This window comes from Emiliania huxleyi (assembly GCF_000372725.1).
Source record: "Emiliania huxleyi CCMP1516 unplaced genomic scaffold EMIHUscaffold_25, whole genome shotgun sequence".
NCBI lineage: Eukaryota > Haptophyta > Isochrysidales > Noelaerhabdaceae > Emiliania > Emiliania huxleyi.
The window spans coordinates 292,259-307,890 of record NW_005200170.1 but is presented as its reverse complement, the minus strand read 5'-3'; the positions used below and the strand labels follow the sequence as shown (position 1 = coordinate 307,890).

Below are 15,632 nucleotides of genomic sequence, written 5' to 3'. Positions count from 1 at the left end.
GGTGAGCCAGGCGCTGTCGCCCCTCTGGGCGTCCTGCGCCATCGCCTGCTTGTGCCCCTTCGGGTCTCGAGTCGACGGGACGACGCCGGCGGCGAGGAGGCGAGGTTGGCCTCCGGTCTCCCTGCGGAGAATCATACCCTCGAGGGGCCACAGGCCCTGGTCGAGGGCGGCGGCGAGGGAGTGGCCTCGGCCGTAGAGGCCGGGCGGGAGGCGATCGTGAGCGACGCCGGCAGCCGCAATGGCGTTGAAGGCGGGAAGGCGGCGGCAGGCGCCGGCAAGGTTCCCACGCCGGTGAGCGGAGGTGCCATGGCACAGTGTGCCCATCTCGCCAAAGGTGAGGACGTCAGTTGCGACGGCGGCGTTGCCAGCGACGGCAACGCACTCCTCGACGAGGTAGCGATTGTACTCGCCTGGCTGTGCAGAGGCGGTAGATTCGCGCACGGCCCGCTGTCCCTTGCCTTGGATCTGAGGCTGAGGAGGTGGCTGTGGCGTGCGTGCGGCGGGCGGCTGGATGTGCTCGTGCCCGGAGGGGGGGAGGCGCACAGCGGTCGTCTCCCAGAGCCCGGCGGTGGGCTTGTCCCTTCCCCGTGGGGCGGCGTGCGCCGGCTCGACCCAATCGTGGGGGAGAATGAGGTGGGCCGCCTCGGTGAAGTGGGCAGGTGCCACATGATTGCGGGCTGCGATGCAGTATGCAACACCAAAACGCAAAACAAACAAACAAATCTCTCTCTCTCCCAAAACGCCCTACCTACCTACCTATTGCGGGCGCCAATCGCCAGGCTCCGTGCCCCACCTACCTACCTATTCCCAGGCCGCACAGCGAAGCGAAAAAATACCCGTTAGCCCTCTGTGAATAGGCTCCCAGCGCCCGTCTCGGCTGGCGTCCCAGCCGCAGGCGACTCGCCTGGCATGGCCCCGTTCGCGGCTAACCCGTCTCCCACGGCCACGCAGCGAAGCGGGTTTCGCTGGGTTTTTGTGGCTTTTTGCGCGGCTTTTTTGGATTCTCCCGCCTTCCTACTACTCTCTTGGGTTCCCCCCCCCCCCCCGCCCACCACCACCACCTACCTACCTATTGCGGGGCCCTCTGGGGCGGTCAAAACCGGACCTACCTACCTATTGCATGGGGTCTAAGACCGAGGTAACAGACCACTATCTGGGTAGGAGCCGGAACCCAGGTTGCTGCTGCACAGGTTGCTGCTCGCACACCGCTTGGGCACGAGGCCTCGACTGTGCGACTGTGCGACCGTGCGTCCTGCCGATGCCCTTCAAGCAGAAGGAAATTCTCGTCAAGGCCGAGCAGAAGCTCAGCGGCAAGGATGTGAAGAAGCTCTCCGCTGAGGCGTCCAGGCGCTCCAAGCCCGTGCAGACATCCACAAACGCGGCCACCCGCGCCTGCCGCACACCGAGTAGGACGGACTACCGAGTAGTAAGCCTCGGAAGCCTCGGAAGCCTCGGATTCCACCGCGTGTGCTGGCAGGCGGCTGGCGGCACCCGAGGATGCTGCGCTCCTCCTCCGAAAGGGCGCTGACGTCGTGCAGAGGCGCACGGCCGGCGGGTTGGTGTGCCGCATCATCGACTGCGACAGAGTCCCGGTGCTCTTCGAGCTCGGCAGCTCGGGCCTCTTGCCGACGCTGCCCGGGCTGTGGCGAGTCCCGACCGCGCTGCCCGCTCTCGTCTGCCCGCCAGAGGCGGCCCGTGCGACCCGCCTCACGGAGCTGCTGGAGCCCTGCCCCGACGCTTCTCGGAACATGCCTGCAGGCGGCGCGCTACTTGATCAACGGCGCAGACCTGCTCCTCCCCGGCGTGCGTGCCGCCGACGCGTCGGTCGCAGCTCTCCCCGCCGGCGCCGCCGCCTGCGTCCGCATCTTCGGCAACCCCTCGGCGGTCGCGGTTGGCGTGCTTGCCGTGCCTGGCGCCGCTGTCGCCGAGGCGGTCCGCAGCCCAGGCGCGGTCAAGGGGACGGCGCTGCAGGTCGAGCACGTGGTCGGGGACGCGCTCTGGCGGCTCGCGGGCCGGCCTCTCCCCAACTCGGGCTTCGTCGTTGCCGAGGGCGGCGGCGTGAGCGTGGCGCCGGTGGAGGCGGCGCAGGGCGACGGCGGCGGGCTGGGCGGCGGCGGCGGGCTGGGCGGCGGCGGCGGGTTAGGCGGCGGCGGGCTGGGCGGCGGTCCGGTGCAGGAGGCGGCCGCAGGAGAGGAATCGGAGCCTGCAGGGGAGGGGTCGGCGGGAGCCGCCGCGGCGGCGGAGGGCGGCGCAGCGGCGGAGGGCGGCGCAGCGGCGCGTGCGGAGGCTGCGGCGGAGATGGACCGGCTGCTCCGGGATTGCTTCCTGCACGCCGCGCACGCGGCAAGGACGCGTCGCTGCCTCCCCACGACTGTGGCTGGCCGAGATGACCCGAGGTACGCCCCGAGGCGTAGGTCAAGGACGCGTCGCTGCCTATGACAGTCAACGCGTTCTACAGCCAGCACATGCGCCCAGGCCGACCGGCGGGCACGTCGCTCGACGTCAAGGTCTCGAGCCGCCAGAAGGGGAAGAAGTCCGGGGAGGGAATCAAAAGGGCCGCTGTGGGCAGGCCTCGAGCTACAAGAAGCTGAGCGCGTTCGCGAGCGCGATGGAGCGCGACGGCCTCGGCTCGGCTCCAGCGCCTTCTCTTCCCTTGGATCCCAGCTGTTCGCTCTTAGGAGCGAGAGGGCCTCTGCACGACGGCAACGCCAAAGCGCGGTGGGCTTTCGCCCTCCGGCTCACTCTGGTCTCTCCCCCGACCCGCGCCCTTTCCGCCCCAGGCTCGGCGAGCTCAGCGTCAGAACGCTCGGCCGCTCGACAGACGCGTATTGCCACTTCTGCGGGTGGGAGCTGACGGCGGAGGCGGCGGCGGGCGGCGGAGGGGCGGGGGGTGGGGCGGGCGGCGGCGGAGGGGCGGGCAGCGTGCCGCTGCTGCGCGTGACGACGGTCTACCGTCCGTCGGATGCGATGAAGCCGCTGTTCCGCGCGCGCGGCGCCACGGACGGCAGGGCGTTTCTCGACGAGGCGCAAGTGCTTGCGATCCTCGAGGCGCGCGGCGGCCGTCCGCATCTTTCTTCTCGCCGCGGCGCAGCTTTCCTTCTCCCGGTGGGTCCTCTAGGCGCACGTGGCGGCCGTATCGGCCGGCGGAGGCGCGGAAGGTGGAGGCGGTGGTCAGTCGTCTCACTCGGCGTGGGCGCTCGACCCGCTGCTGTCGGACGCCCTCTTCCGAGGCGGCGAGGCGGCCAAGGACCCGCAGGCGGGCGCGGCGAGCATGCCGCCCAAGGAGGTGCGGCGGCGCTTCCTCAAGCGCCTCGAGCAGTGGACGCGGGTGAGCGGCGGCGCGCTCGAGAAGCCGATGCACGCCAGAGGAGAGCCGCCAAAGGTGGTGCTCCCTCCGCCCGCCTCTCCTGCTACACATCACTTGGCGCGCCTGCTATCCGCTCTTTGGCTCTTTCAGGCCCATGGGCAGACCCGAGATCGCTCGAGATCGCTCGAGATCGCTCGAGATCGCCCTCACAAGCGTCCCGCTCAATCCTTGGCTCCCCCTCAACAGGTGGTGCTGACCACCGAGCAGCGGCGCGGCCACTCCGTGACCTGCGTCGCCGAGCTCGCAGCATACTCGATCGACCCGTACACGGCCGCGCGCGAGCTGGCGGGCGTGTGCGGCGCGACGGCCAACGTGGAGGAGGAGGCGCTCAAGAGCGGCGTGCAGAAGCGCGTCGTGTCGGTGCAAGGCTTGTGGGACCGCTCGATCACGGAGTGGCTCGCGGCGAAGCACGGGCTGCCTCCGAGCTGCGTCGAGAACCGCGCTGCGGCGATGAAGGGGCCAGGGCACGCTCAGAAGAAGAAGAAGAAGGCGACGAATGTGCGGAGGGCGTGACGGCCGTGACTCGTGTGGAAAACGCGGGTGCAGGGACACGGCGCACATACAGTCGGAGTAATATTATTCATACACTGTGAAAGGGAGGCAAAGGGAAAACATGGGGTCTGGTCACTCTGATGCGCAATGAGCAGCAGCAGATGCACACACAGAAAATAAAGACTGGTGAAAAACGCGCGCTGCGCCCAATGCCGATGCTCCCCCCGCAAATAGAGGCCGTATCCGCTTGCGTCCTCCTAGCCCGCATTCCCCTCTCAAGCTCCCGCCGCCCGCTGCGCAGCTCGCAGCGGCTGCCGCGCGCGCAGGAGGCTGGCCCCACCAGCCCCCCCCCCCAGCTCATAGCTTGCCAACCACGGCGCCGACGATGGCCTGCCGGTGGCCCATCTTTTTGATGCCCATCTCCTTGAGCGCGTCCATCAGCTCCTTCTCTCCGTCGCCGCGCGACACGATGTCCTCGAGGAGCTCGATCGACGTCATCTCCTCCTCCTCAAAGGCGGACGCGTACTGCGACAGGCTCAGCTCGGCCAGCATCTCCGCCGCGTCGCCCCACCGCTCGGACGCGCGCGGCCGCTGTGGCGAGGCCGCCACCGGCGACTGCAACGGCGGCGCGGCGCTCTGCGCGGGGGGCGCGCCGGCGGCGGGCGTCTGCGGCTCGTCTGCGCCGTACATGCTCCGGATGCTCGCCTGCAGCTCGAAGTAGACCTCGTTGGCGGCCGCCTCGCTGCCGAGGACAAGCACCGACCGCTCGCGCGGCCGGCCGGCGGCGCCGCGGCGGTGCGACGAGAGGGCCGCCTTGAGGGCGGACGGCTCCATGCCGCGGACGGGCGCCTCGGCGGTGGCGAGCTCGAGGTTGCCCGCCTGTGAGAACAGAGAAGCCGGGTGGCGAAGGGGAGAGGTGTCGATGGGGCGCGCTCGAGGCTTTCCCGCCTGCACGAGCTCGCCGATGGTGTTGAGCATGTCCTTGTACGCCTCGACGCCATTCTCATCGACCCACTGCGCCATGTTGAAGCCGTGCAACGAAATCTGCTGGTACATGAGCAGCGACGGCGAGATGGTCGGCACCTGCCCAGTCTGCAGCGAGTGCATCACGAGCTGCCCGCCTAAGAAGAAGAGAAGCGCGGTGGGCCGAGCAGAAGAGGCGTGGCGAGGCCACCTACCAGCTGCCCGCCGGGCCGCAGCGCGACCGACATGCGCTTGCCCGCTTCGCCGCCGAGCGAGTCGATGCCGAGGCGCGGCATCATCTGGCCGAGCGCGTCGATGAACTCGCCCACCTTCGCATTGTCGCGCAGCACGTGCGAGGCGCCGAGCTGGACGAGTAGCTCCTGCGGGACGTCGGGGACGCGTCAGCGACGGGGCAAGGGCGTGTGCGATGGCCGAGCTGGGGCGGGCAGCGCCTTGGTCTGCTCGAAGGCCTACAGGACAGGGGTCATGGGGTGCGGACGGGTCTCGGCAGCGGCTTGGTGCGGCTCCACGGGCGGACGGCCTCGTCGTCGGGGACGAGGTTGATCGAGCGGATCTTGAGCATCTTGCAGAGCTGGACGACCGCCTGGCCGACATGGGGGGCAGAGTCGGGTGGCCGAGATCCCACGGGATGGCCCGAGATGGCCCGAGATGGCCCGAGATCCCACGGGATGGCCCGAGATGGCCCGAGATCCCGCGAGATGGCCCGAGATGGCCCGAGATGCGCCGGATGGGCCGAGATGATGACCCGAGACTCCACGAGGTTGACACGAGGTTGCAGGTGCTGCGGCCGCCTGTCCGACGGGCAGGTCGGCCGCGTTCTGGATGATGGTGTCGCCGGGCCGGAGCGAGCCGTAGTCCTCGAGGAGGCGGTAGGCGGTGCAGAGGGAGCGCGAGCACGCCAGGTGGCGGACGGGCATCAGCTGCGCCGGGACCTTGATCAGCATTGACGATTCGACGACCGCCATGGTCGACCAGCAGCCGGCGGGCCTGCGGGGGAAGGGTCAGGGACGCGTCATTGGGACGCGTCGGGGAGGTGTCAGGGACGTGTCAGGGAGGCGTCAGGGACGTGTCAGGGAGGTGTCAGGGAGAGTGTCGGGGAGGTGTCAGAGTGGTGTCACGGAGGTGTCAGGGAGGTGTCAGGGAGGTGTCATGGAGATGGTGGGAGCAGCAGCAGCCGGCGGCGCCTGCGGCGCGCTTCGGGCCGCAGCAGCACCCAGTCCTTGACCTCGAGCGGGTGGTCTTTGAGCGTGGGCACGTTTTTGGCGGTGGCGATGACCACGCCGACGCCCTCGACGCCAGCGGTGGCGGGCAGAGGAACCGCCTCCCACCTATGGGGAGGTTGGGGGAAGGCTCGGGCGCGGCTCGGGCAAGGCGGGCAGCGTCGCCGCCTCCCACTTGTTGTTTGTCCGGTTGAAGGGCGGGAAGTCGTTGAGGACGGTGAGAGGGGTCTGCACGCGCAGCAGGTCCTGTGCAGACATGTCGGGGACGTGTCGCGGACGTGTGTCAAGGAGATGGCGTCGGCGTGCACGCGCGGCAGCGGCCTCGTCTGTCACGCAGGCGGCTAGCATGTGCACGAGCACCTGCGTGGGGAGAGGAGGGGAGGGAGGGTGAGAGGAGGGCAGGGAGGGCTACAGAAGGTGAGCAGTGGCGACGGCGGGGCGCTCGGCGACGCTTTGGCGACGCCGCGGCAGTGACGAGGCTGGCGGCGGTGGCGAGGCTGGCTGGCGGTGGCGAGGCTGGCGGCCGTGGCGAGGCTGGCGGCGGGCGTGCATGAGGAGCCATTGCCCTGTGCGAGAGCTGAACTGTCTCGGAGGTGTGTCGGAAGTGTGTCGGAAGTGTGTCGGAAGCACCTCTCCGTGTGCGAGCTTGTCGGGCAGAGAGCAGGCGCGGTCGACGTACAGCACCTCCTCGGGCGGGCCGTGCGCATCGAACCGGACCGCCGTCGCCGACAGCGCCGGCAGCGGCTGTGCCGTCGACTCGGTCGCCTGGTGGCCGCGCATGCAGTGGTCGGGTAGGCGGCGAGAGCGACAGTGGCGGTAACGGGAGGGAGGGTGGTGCGAGTCGGAGGGAGGCTGCGAGGGCGGTGGACGGCGGTGGCGGGGCGGGCGGCGGTGGGACAGGCGGCCTCGATGTTTCCGTATTGGCGCGAGCGGAGGAGGTCCTCGGCGGTGTAGAAGGACTGCTTCCCCATCCCCTTCTGGTTGCGCATCCACGCCTCGAAGCCCTGCGCGTGCGACATGTCGAAGCCTGCCGCGGCTAGCGTCGAGCCCTTGCCCTTGGCCTCCGCCATCTCGGCCTCGATGGAGAGGCCGCGCTGCTGCGCCGCACCCTCGCCCTTCTCGGCAAAGGCCTGCCCGAACGCCTTCTCCGCGCCCACCGAGCCGTCTTGCTTGGTGCGATCGTACACGGCCCGCTTCTGCGGGTCGCTCAGCGTGTCGTAGGCGCGCTGTAGCGCCGACCACACTGCCGGGTCTCCGCCGCGATCGGGGTGGTGCTGCATGGCGCAGTCGCGGTACGCATTGCGCACCTGCTCGTTGGTGGCGGCACGGTCGACGCCGAGCAGCGCGTAGAAGTCAGGCGGCGCCATGGAATGTGGTCTGCGAGGCTGTCGCAGCGGCAGGCTTTTTTGGGCCACAGAGAGGGGGCGAGATGCTAGTCTAGGTTTGGCTCCGTGGATAAAATTTCGCTCCTGCCACTGATGCACCCTGAGGGCCCTAGGCAAAGAAACAGGCAGGGGGGTGGGGGGTGGGGTGGGGGGGTGGGGGGGAGACTACGTTTACGAACAAATTAGTCGCGCTTCAAATGGGTCGGGAGAAATGCGCGAGCCAGACAGAAGAGACGCTCTTCCTGTTCATGGGAGCGCACGCGTATTTCTTCTGGGTTGCGCACGAAGACGTTACTCGCACCACCGACGGGCGACTCTCTTCATCTGCCCTCGTATATGTCGCGCAACACCGCAATCTTCCTCGCGTTCACGGCCGTGCCTGCTCTCGGAGCGACGATCTCCACCGCCACGGAGGTGGCGGAACAGCGCCGCCAGCTGCAGGGCGCCGGAGAGGTCAAGTTGCAGACGTGGGTTGGATTAGCCGAGTGCGCAGTGAACAGCAACACGGCGTTGATCTTTGACGGCAACATCCAACAGGGCTCGTGCGTCGACAATGAGGACGGAACTAGCTCGGAGTACGCGTGCGATGGGTGCACAGTCAACGACAACACCTATCAGACCTCCGACTGTTCGGGAAGCTCGGACTTCTACTCTTACTCATCGGGTGGCTGCTTCGCGTGGCCCCTAATATCGTTCAAAGTCACGTGCCCCGGCTGCGATGATGGAGATGATCCGTGCTTTCCCTCACCGTCGCCTCCGCCCTCACCGTCGCCTCCGCCCTCTCTGCTGCCCCCCTCTCTGCCGGCTCCGACACCAGGCGGCGGTGGATCGGACGATGACGCTAGCCTCAGGGTCTGGCGCTGCCGTGGGGGGTGGCATCGGCAGTTTTGCCGCGCTGGCCTTGCTCACTTGGTTGTCTGTGTACTGGTGCCGACGCCGCAGCAGATCAAGAAACCACACTGGTGTTTCCGCGAAATTAAGAAACCACGGCGCGCCGCAGGCGCGCCGCGCCGGCTGCGCCGCCAGCTTTAGATGGTCTCCTCCGAAAACAAAGAATTCCGCGGCCGCGGTTCGCCGCCGGGGTGAGGGTGCGCGAGGGTGCGCGAGGGTGCGCGAGAGGGTGCGCGATATTAGGCGATATTAGGCGATACTCGGCGATCATTCACGATACACCGAAAATTTCCGCTAGACTAGGGGTGGGATTTTGGCTGTGCACCCCAATCTAAGGTCAATCAACCCATGCATGGGCGCCCCCGGCTGGCCGGTTCATTTTTACTAAAAAGGATCCGTCCGCGTCGCGATCGCAATAAACACCTAAAATGCGAGGTCTCTATAGCTGAACAATGGGTTGAGTTCAGAACAAGTGTGCAGCGCGACGTACAATCGGCCTTCGGCGGGTCACACCCGCTGCGACGACTCCGCCTTCGTCGGCAGCTCCCCAAAATCGACCTCGGCCTCGCCTCCCGCCTCGCCGTCCTCCCCGCGCGGGCGAGGCTGCCGCCCTCTCCGCCCGACGGCTTGCCCTTGCGCGCGGAGGTCGAGAAGAGCAGCCCCGCCCCTGGGGGGACTCGGTCCTGGAGAAGGGGAGGAGGTTTGGAGGGTGGCCGTGGCGGCTCCAAATAAAACACAACCGCTCCCTCCTCGGCCACCACATCCAAGCCGGGCCGGCACCGCTCCCCGGGTACAGTGCAGGGTGGTGGCAGAATGAGCACGCCCACGCCCAGCAAGGCCCGGATCCTCTGCCTGCACGGCTACGCTCAGAACGCCGCCTTCTTCCGCCAGCGCACCGGCTCGCTGCGCAAGGCGCTGAAGGCGGTCGCGGGTGACTTTGTCTTTGTCGACGCACCCTTTGCAGCCACCGCCGGCTTCCTCGGCGACATCAACGCCGATGAGCGCGGACAGTCGCTCGGCTGGTGGACTTTTGACGAGGCCACCGCCTCGCGCCCGTCCCTCTCGCACGAGTACGCTGGCGTCGAGCGGTCGCTCGAGCTCCTCGACGCCACATGCGAGAGGGAGGGGCCGTTTGACGGCGTGCTCGGCTTCTCTCAGGGCGCGGCGCTGGCGGCGCTGCTGTGTATGCGTCGGCGCACCCTCTTTCGCTTCGCGATTCTCGTCGCAGGCAACGCGCCGCCCTTCTGAGACCCTTCCGAGACCCTTCCGAGACCCTTCCGAGACCCTTCCGAGACCCTTCCGAGACCCTTCCGAGACCCTTCCGAGACCCTTCCGAGAGCCCTTCGCCTCGTCACAGGCTTTGTACCGCGCGATCCGCAGTGGGCGGCTGACTTTCGCCCCGAGGCGCCGCTGCCGCTGCCGTCGCTGCACGTCAGCGGCGCGGCCGACGCGGCGGTGCCGCCGGAGCGTGCCGCCGCTCTCGCCGCGTGCTTCGCTGCACGGGTCTGCTACGAGCACCCTGGAGGGCGGGCGATCCTAGATGAGCAATGCAGATCGCTGTGCCCCGATTTGGCACGTATTCGGCTGCATTCGCTGCAGCCACTGGACTTTAGCCCTTGCATCCCCGCGATGCTCGACACTGCACGGTCCCCTGTGTTCACGTGGTGTGCTCGCGACGCAGGCACGCGATCCCGTCGGACGCCCCCTTCCGCGCATCCCTCAAGGAGTTTGTGGCGGGGGCGATGCGGGCGGAGGAGGTGCCGCGGGAGGCAGGCGCGACGGCGACGGCGGCAGGAGCGCGCAGCGCAGAGCGGGAGAGAGAGACGCCTGCAGGGTCTCCTGGTGAGAGCGCCGGATCGTGATGCTTGGCCTGGCGATGACCGAGAGAGATGTGATTCGATGTCTTCCGGACCACGTCACGCGTCCCGGACTGTGTGGGCGGCATGGCTCTGTTGGAGGTTCTTAGTTGAATCTCCTGGCTGGAGCGTTTGGTACTAGGCCCTGTAGCGCGTTCCGTACGTTGGTTGCTGGTGTTGCTGCGAGACGCGCTATGGCTAGCCTATACCGCTATTCTCCTCCTCTCCTGACTCCTCTCATGTCGCGAGACCACGCCGAGAGCACCTCTCTCGTCTTTGGGCACGCGCGCGCTCTCTCACGTCTCTCTCTCCCTGCACACACGCGTCTCCCGCGTCCCGGTCGCTCCGGCGTTCGCGCGGTCCGGGACTCCGGCCGCTTTTGGTGAAGGTACAATTCTGAGAAAGAATCATGGAAAGAATGTGCCTGACACCGGGGACGCGGACGGCACACGGACACAGGCCCACCGCACTAGCGGGGACGCACGTCGCGCGCCAAAGAGGAAAGCATGCCAAAGGGTACAGCGAGAGAGACATGGGGCAGGGGCGGCGAGCGCGAGCGGCAAGGGTACAGCAGTCATGCATGGGGCGGGAGCGCGGCAGGGGGAATGGTACACGCGCTCGCAGCCAGAGATGCGTACAATGTACTCGAGGGCAGGGCGCCCTCTCGGGGGAGGGCAAGGCCCGAGAAGACTGTGAACAAGAGGGGCGCAGCCGGCGGGGTGGCGGCGGGCGGCGCAAGGCCGAGGCTGCGGCGGTACGAGCGGTCGGTCGCGCGAGAGGCAGGGAGCGCCGCGGATGAGCCTCTCGGAGCATCCCGAAGCAGCCGGGCGGCGCACGCGGCGAGGCTGTCGATGTCGATGGCGCCGCGTGTGTGCACGGTGGCGGCACACGCGGCTGCTGCGGCTCAAGGCCGCAGCTGCAGCGGCGGCCGCGCGTGCTCGGCGGCGGCGTCGGCACGCTTGTACGCGGCGTGGGCGGCGGAGCCAAGCTCGGCGACGGCGTGCATGTGGCGTGTGCGGATCTGAACCTGGAAGGGGGGGAGGGGGGGAGGGGGGGGGGTGAGGAGGCGGCGAGGGCGGCGGCATCGGCAGTGGTGGGCGTGGGCACTGGCACTGGTGCTGGTGGGGACGTCTGCGAGAGGGAGGCGTGGGGCGAGGGAGGCGGCGATGGGCGGCGGCGGCGGCGGCGGCGGTAGACCTCGATCTTGTCGCCGAGAGCGGGCAGGCGGACGGCGAGGTGGAGGCTCTGGTACGCGTTTGGCTTGGGGCTCGCGACGTAGTCGTTCTCGAGGGCGACGCTGCCTGGGCCCGAGAGGCAGCCGAGATCCCAGCCGAGGTCCAGCCGAGATAGCAGCCGTGCTCGAGGGCGACAGCCACCTGGGAAGGTCGACTCGACCAGCCGCTGGATCTCGTAGCACCGCTGCCTTCCGCCCGCCGCGCCACCGCCTCCGCCGCCGACGCTCGCCAGAGGCGTCCGGCCAACGCCGACCGCGGGCCGCCACTTTCCGCCGCGTCGAGCGAGCCGGCGAGCAGGTCGACGGCGCAGCACTGCACCTCCACCGCCGCCTCCACCGCCACCTCCTCCTCCTCCCCCGCCGCCACCGCCTCCGTCGTCGTCCACGATGACGCGCAGTCCGAGCAGGTCCTCCACCGCCTTGCCACGCAGGGCCGCCTGTCGGGACGTGTCAGGGACAGGTCACGGGCAGGTCATGGCGTGTCATGTACTACGTGACAAGGCCTTGCCACCGCCGCTAGTGCGGCAGCCGGCGTGGCGAAGGGCGGCGTGCGTGTGGGATGAGGACGCACCTTTTCGAACGCCGAGGCCGCGGACTTGACGCGGCCATCCAGCGTGGCTTGCTCGCCGGCAAGGATCAGCGCGAGGTGGTTCTTGGCGCGGGCAAACTCCTCGAGGGCGCGATCGTCGGCTCGCGCGGCGTGCCACCGCTGCACTGCGCGGTACTCGAGCGGGAACAAGACGGGGAGGAGGCTGGTGCAGAGGCGCTCGATGAGCTGTGAGAGCGGCGAGAGAGGGCCGTTGGAGGAGCGGCTGAAGAGGAGGCGTAGCAGGCCACGCCGCCAGTCCCGGCTCGCGCCGCGGCGGTACGTATCGACGAGCAGGCCCTCCCTCTCCGCCTGCCGTATCCCGGGCATTGGCTCGCGGCGCACAGGCTCGGGCATACTCGGCTGAGCCAGCGCGTGCTCAGTCAGCGGCTGAGCCGGCGCCTTCTCGGGCAGCTGAGCGGGGCCGGGAAAAGAGAGCATTGAGCGAGACGGAGGCCTCACGGCTGGCGCTGCGCAGGCTGCGAAGCTGGGGGCGGCGGCTGCGGTCGCGAGGGCGAGCATGTGCCGCGAGGGCCGCTGAGTCGCTGAACTGGCGACTCGCCCGCGAGGAATCGAGGGCGAGCGAAGGCGAGGGCGAGCGAAGACGAGAGGGCGAGTCGCTGATAGTCCTTGCCTTCCACCCGTCCTTCCAGCCCAACCAAAAATTTCGAAATGTTTTTTTCTTTTTTTGCCCTGTGCCCTGCCAGCGTCCAATCGGCAAGTCCCGCTCAAACACAAAGAATTTCATTCATCTCGCACACACTGGGCACGGGACTGGCAAAGAATTTTACGCTGGCGAGTGTGTATGCTCTCTCCCACGCCACTCTGGGCACGGGACTGGCGCACACTGGCACTAACACTTGGGCTGTAGCAGGTTTGCCTCTCGCACCCCGTCTGTTTTCCTTTCCTTTTTTCTCTACAAACCCTCTCTTTTCCTCTCTATTTTCCCGGGAAAACTCCGTGGAAATCGTCAAATTTTGGGCCCTGAGCCGAGGTCTGAGGCTGGTGTGAGTCTGTCAGTAAGCGCGGGTTAGCCGTGGGTTCCACCGGGTTAAGCCACACTAACCCAGCACGGGTTAAAACGGGTTACCATAACCCGACGCTAACCCGGCACTAACCCGACACTAACCCATCCTAACGTATGCCCCGGAGCAGCGCGGGTTAGCGCCGGGTTAGCGCCGGGTTAGTCTCGGGTTAGTCTGGGTTAGGCTTGGGATTGGGTTACGGCTCGTTCCACCCCTCTCTCGTGCGTTCACTCACTCGCCACACCACAGCCGCGGGCGCATGGCGAGCGGGACAATCTCATGCCACAGGATCTATAATGTACCGCCCTCAGCGCACTCCTCCTCCCTAGGGCCATCACTGGCACACGTTGAGGGCCGGGCCCCCTGCAGCCCGCACTGCCATGGCAGTGGAGGCCATGGGCGCACCGGGAGGTGTGTCGACTGGGCGTCAGGCGCGCACGGAGCAGTGAGGAGGGACGTGCTCTAGTCGACGTACACGGTCCACTTCCAGCACGAGCGACCGCCTTGGACCCGTCCGAACTGCGCACGCGGGTGTTCTTCTCAATGAGCAGCTTGGCATCCACGGCCTTCTGCAGCCAAGGCTCCATCGCGCGATCGCGGAGGTCGGCTCGGGTGCCCGCCGCAGCCGTTTCATCTCGCCAACCAGCCTCTAACCCGGGGTGCGCTGCACTAACCCGGCCCTAACCCACCCCTAACCTGGCGCAGACCCATGCTGACGTATGCCCCCCAGCCGCACGGGTTAGTGCCGGGTTAGTGCCGGGTTAGTGCCGGGTTATGGTAACCCATTCTGACCCGTGCTGACTCGTGCCGGGTTAGTGAGCACTAACCCGCGCTAACCCGGAAAGACTCACGCTGGTTTGGCTTTGGGCCCAAAATCAGCCAAATTTTAGGCCAAATCGGCAAAATGCCGGGAATTTTGCGGATAACCCGTGTATACCTGGAATTTACCCTGCGACCGCCTGGGTATTTTGTCGATTTCCTCAATTTTGCCTCAGATTTTGCCCCAGACCAGCTCTCAGACTCAGGCGTCAGGGAAAATCGCGAGTTTCCATCCAGAATGGAGCACCAAACACCCTCTGTTTTCCCTGGAAATTTCCGGAAACGCAAAGTGCTGACCCTCTGTTTTCCTTTTTGTTTGCCAGAAACCCTGCTACTCCCAAGCTAGAGAGCCCTGACCCCTAAGCGCTAAGGGGGGTGCGCGTTCGCAGGGAAAGGGCCGTAAAATAAACACGGGTCTCCGAGGGTTAGTTCCGTGTACCGGGTCTCCCCTTAACTGCAGAACGCCCCCACTACTCGGAGCTAACGGACACACAACACTGTATTCGACGGGTAACGAGAGTAAGTACTCGAGTACACGTGGCCGCTCTGTCCGTTCCCTGGCGAGGTACTCCCACGCCTCTCGGGGTTTTAGTCCCAATGGCCGAGTCTGCTGGGGCGAGCCTCGGCGGGGCGTCAGCTGTTTTCACACGGACCTTGTTATTGACAAGAAAATACGTCCTATGGCGCTTTGCGCTGGCTATGAGTTCACAGCAGTCTGGAAGTACCCGGGTACCAGACCCTCGTCACCGCCGCCACCGAAAATGCCGCTGCTATCCGGCATCGCATCGCTCCTCGCCGCCGTCGTCATGCCCGCGCACCCCGCGCTGCCGTACGACGCCGGCAACTGCTCCGCGCTCGCGCCGCGCATGTCGGCGTACGTGTACAGCGAGTGCGCGAGGAAGCTGCGCTTCGGCAGCCTTGGCGGCGGCAAGGGCAAGGGCGGCCTCTTCGCGACCGGCCGGCAGCGCCGGTGGGAGGCGTTCAAGCGGCACAACTGCTTTCACGCAATGCGGCCGCACGCGGAGGCGGCGATGCTGCGCGCCGCGGACGCCGACGCGGCGGTCCGCGCGGTGCAGGCGGAGAGCAGCTGCTGGTCGAGCGTCTTCACGTACCCGTACCTCAACACGTCCATCCGCTTCGGCGAGTTCAGCGCGCGCGCGCCGTCGGACGCGGTGCGCCGCGAGCGGCTCGTCCACCCGAGCCTCGCGTGGGAGACGTGGATGTGCCCGGCGACGGCGGCGATCGACATCGGCGGCTTCCTGGGCGACACCGCGCTGCCGATCGCCGCGGTCGCGGGCGCGAGCGGCGCCGTCCTCTCGTTTGAATGGAACGTGATCAGCTACATGTCCGTCGTGCTGCAGGCGGCGCTCAACCCTTCGCTGCGCATCCTGCCCGCCAACGTCGGCGTCGACGCGCGCGACCGGTACGACGCGAAGCGGCTGCACCGGTACGTGAACGTGCCGGCGTGGGTGGCGCGCGAGCTGCCGGCGATCGTGCCGCACCTCTCGCTCATCAAGATCGACGTCGACGACTTCAACGAGGCAGCGCTCGAGTCGCTGCTCGCGCTGCCAAAGGTGGGCGCCGCCGCGGCCGACGCGCGCCGCCGGCCGGTTGTCAAGTACGAGTGGTACCAGCGCGCGCGCAACGAGGGGTGCGGCGCCGAGAGCCAGCGGCTGTGGGCGACGGCGGCCAAGCTGGGCTACGAGGTGCACGCGGGCGACGGCACGCCGCTGCCGACGTGCCAGGCGGCGAAAGAGTTCGCGCGCCGGCTCG

General features: G+C 67.6%; 3 protein-coding genes across 3 annotated transcripts; 1 reads left to right on the top strand and 2 right to left on the bottom strand.

Moving 5' to 3' along the window:
• Positions 1-2,659: 2,659 nt before the first annotated feature.
• EMIHUDRAFT_435158 (trans-2-enoyl-CoA reductase) lies at positions 2,660-7,483 on the bottom strand. The gene is made up of 13 exons (XM_005778116.1): positions 6,969-7,483; positions 6,694-6,828; positions 6,385-6,423; positions 6,239-6,309; positions 6,028-6,171; positions 5,635-5,830; positions 5,364-5,426; positions 5,275-5,292; positions 5,049-5,202; positions 4,808-4,980; positions 3,560-4,738; positions 3,123-3,388; positions 2,660-3,052 (listed from the first exon to the last, which is right to left on the bottom strand). Exons 1-11 carry the CDS (start codon positions 7,428-7,430, stop codon positions 4,217-4,219), a joined length of 1,977 nt encoding a protein of 658 aa, XP_005778173.1. The 5' UTR covers positions 7,431-7,483; the 3' UTR covers positions 2,660-3,052; positions 3,123-3,388; positions 3,560-4,216.
• A 1,669-nt stretch (positions 7,484-9,152) lies between these two features.
• Positions 9,153-9,587, top strand: EMIHUDRAFT_205843 (hypothetical protein; the record flags this gene model as incomplete). Its single annotated transcript, XM_005778115.1, has 1 exon — positions 9,153-9,587. The coding sequence occupies one exon, from the start codon at positions 9,153-9,155 to the stop codon at positions 9,585-9,587; it is 435 nt and encodes a 144-aa protein (XP_005778172.1).
• A 992-nt stretch (positions 9,588-10,579) lies between these two features.
• EMIHUDRAFT_463403 (hypothetical protein) lies at positions 10,580-12,659 on the bottom strand (the record flags this gene model as incomplete). Its single annotated transcript, XM_005778114.1, has 3 exons — positions 12,001-12,659; positions 11,393-11,866; positions 10,580-11,222 (listed from the first exon to the last, which is right to left on the bottom strand). Coding segments are annotated over exons 1-3 (1,155 nt in total), but the record flags the coding sequence as incomplete, so codon positions are not given.
• Positions 12,660-15,632: the final 2,973 nt, after the last annotated feature.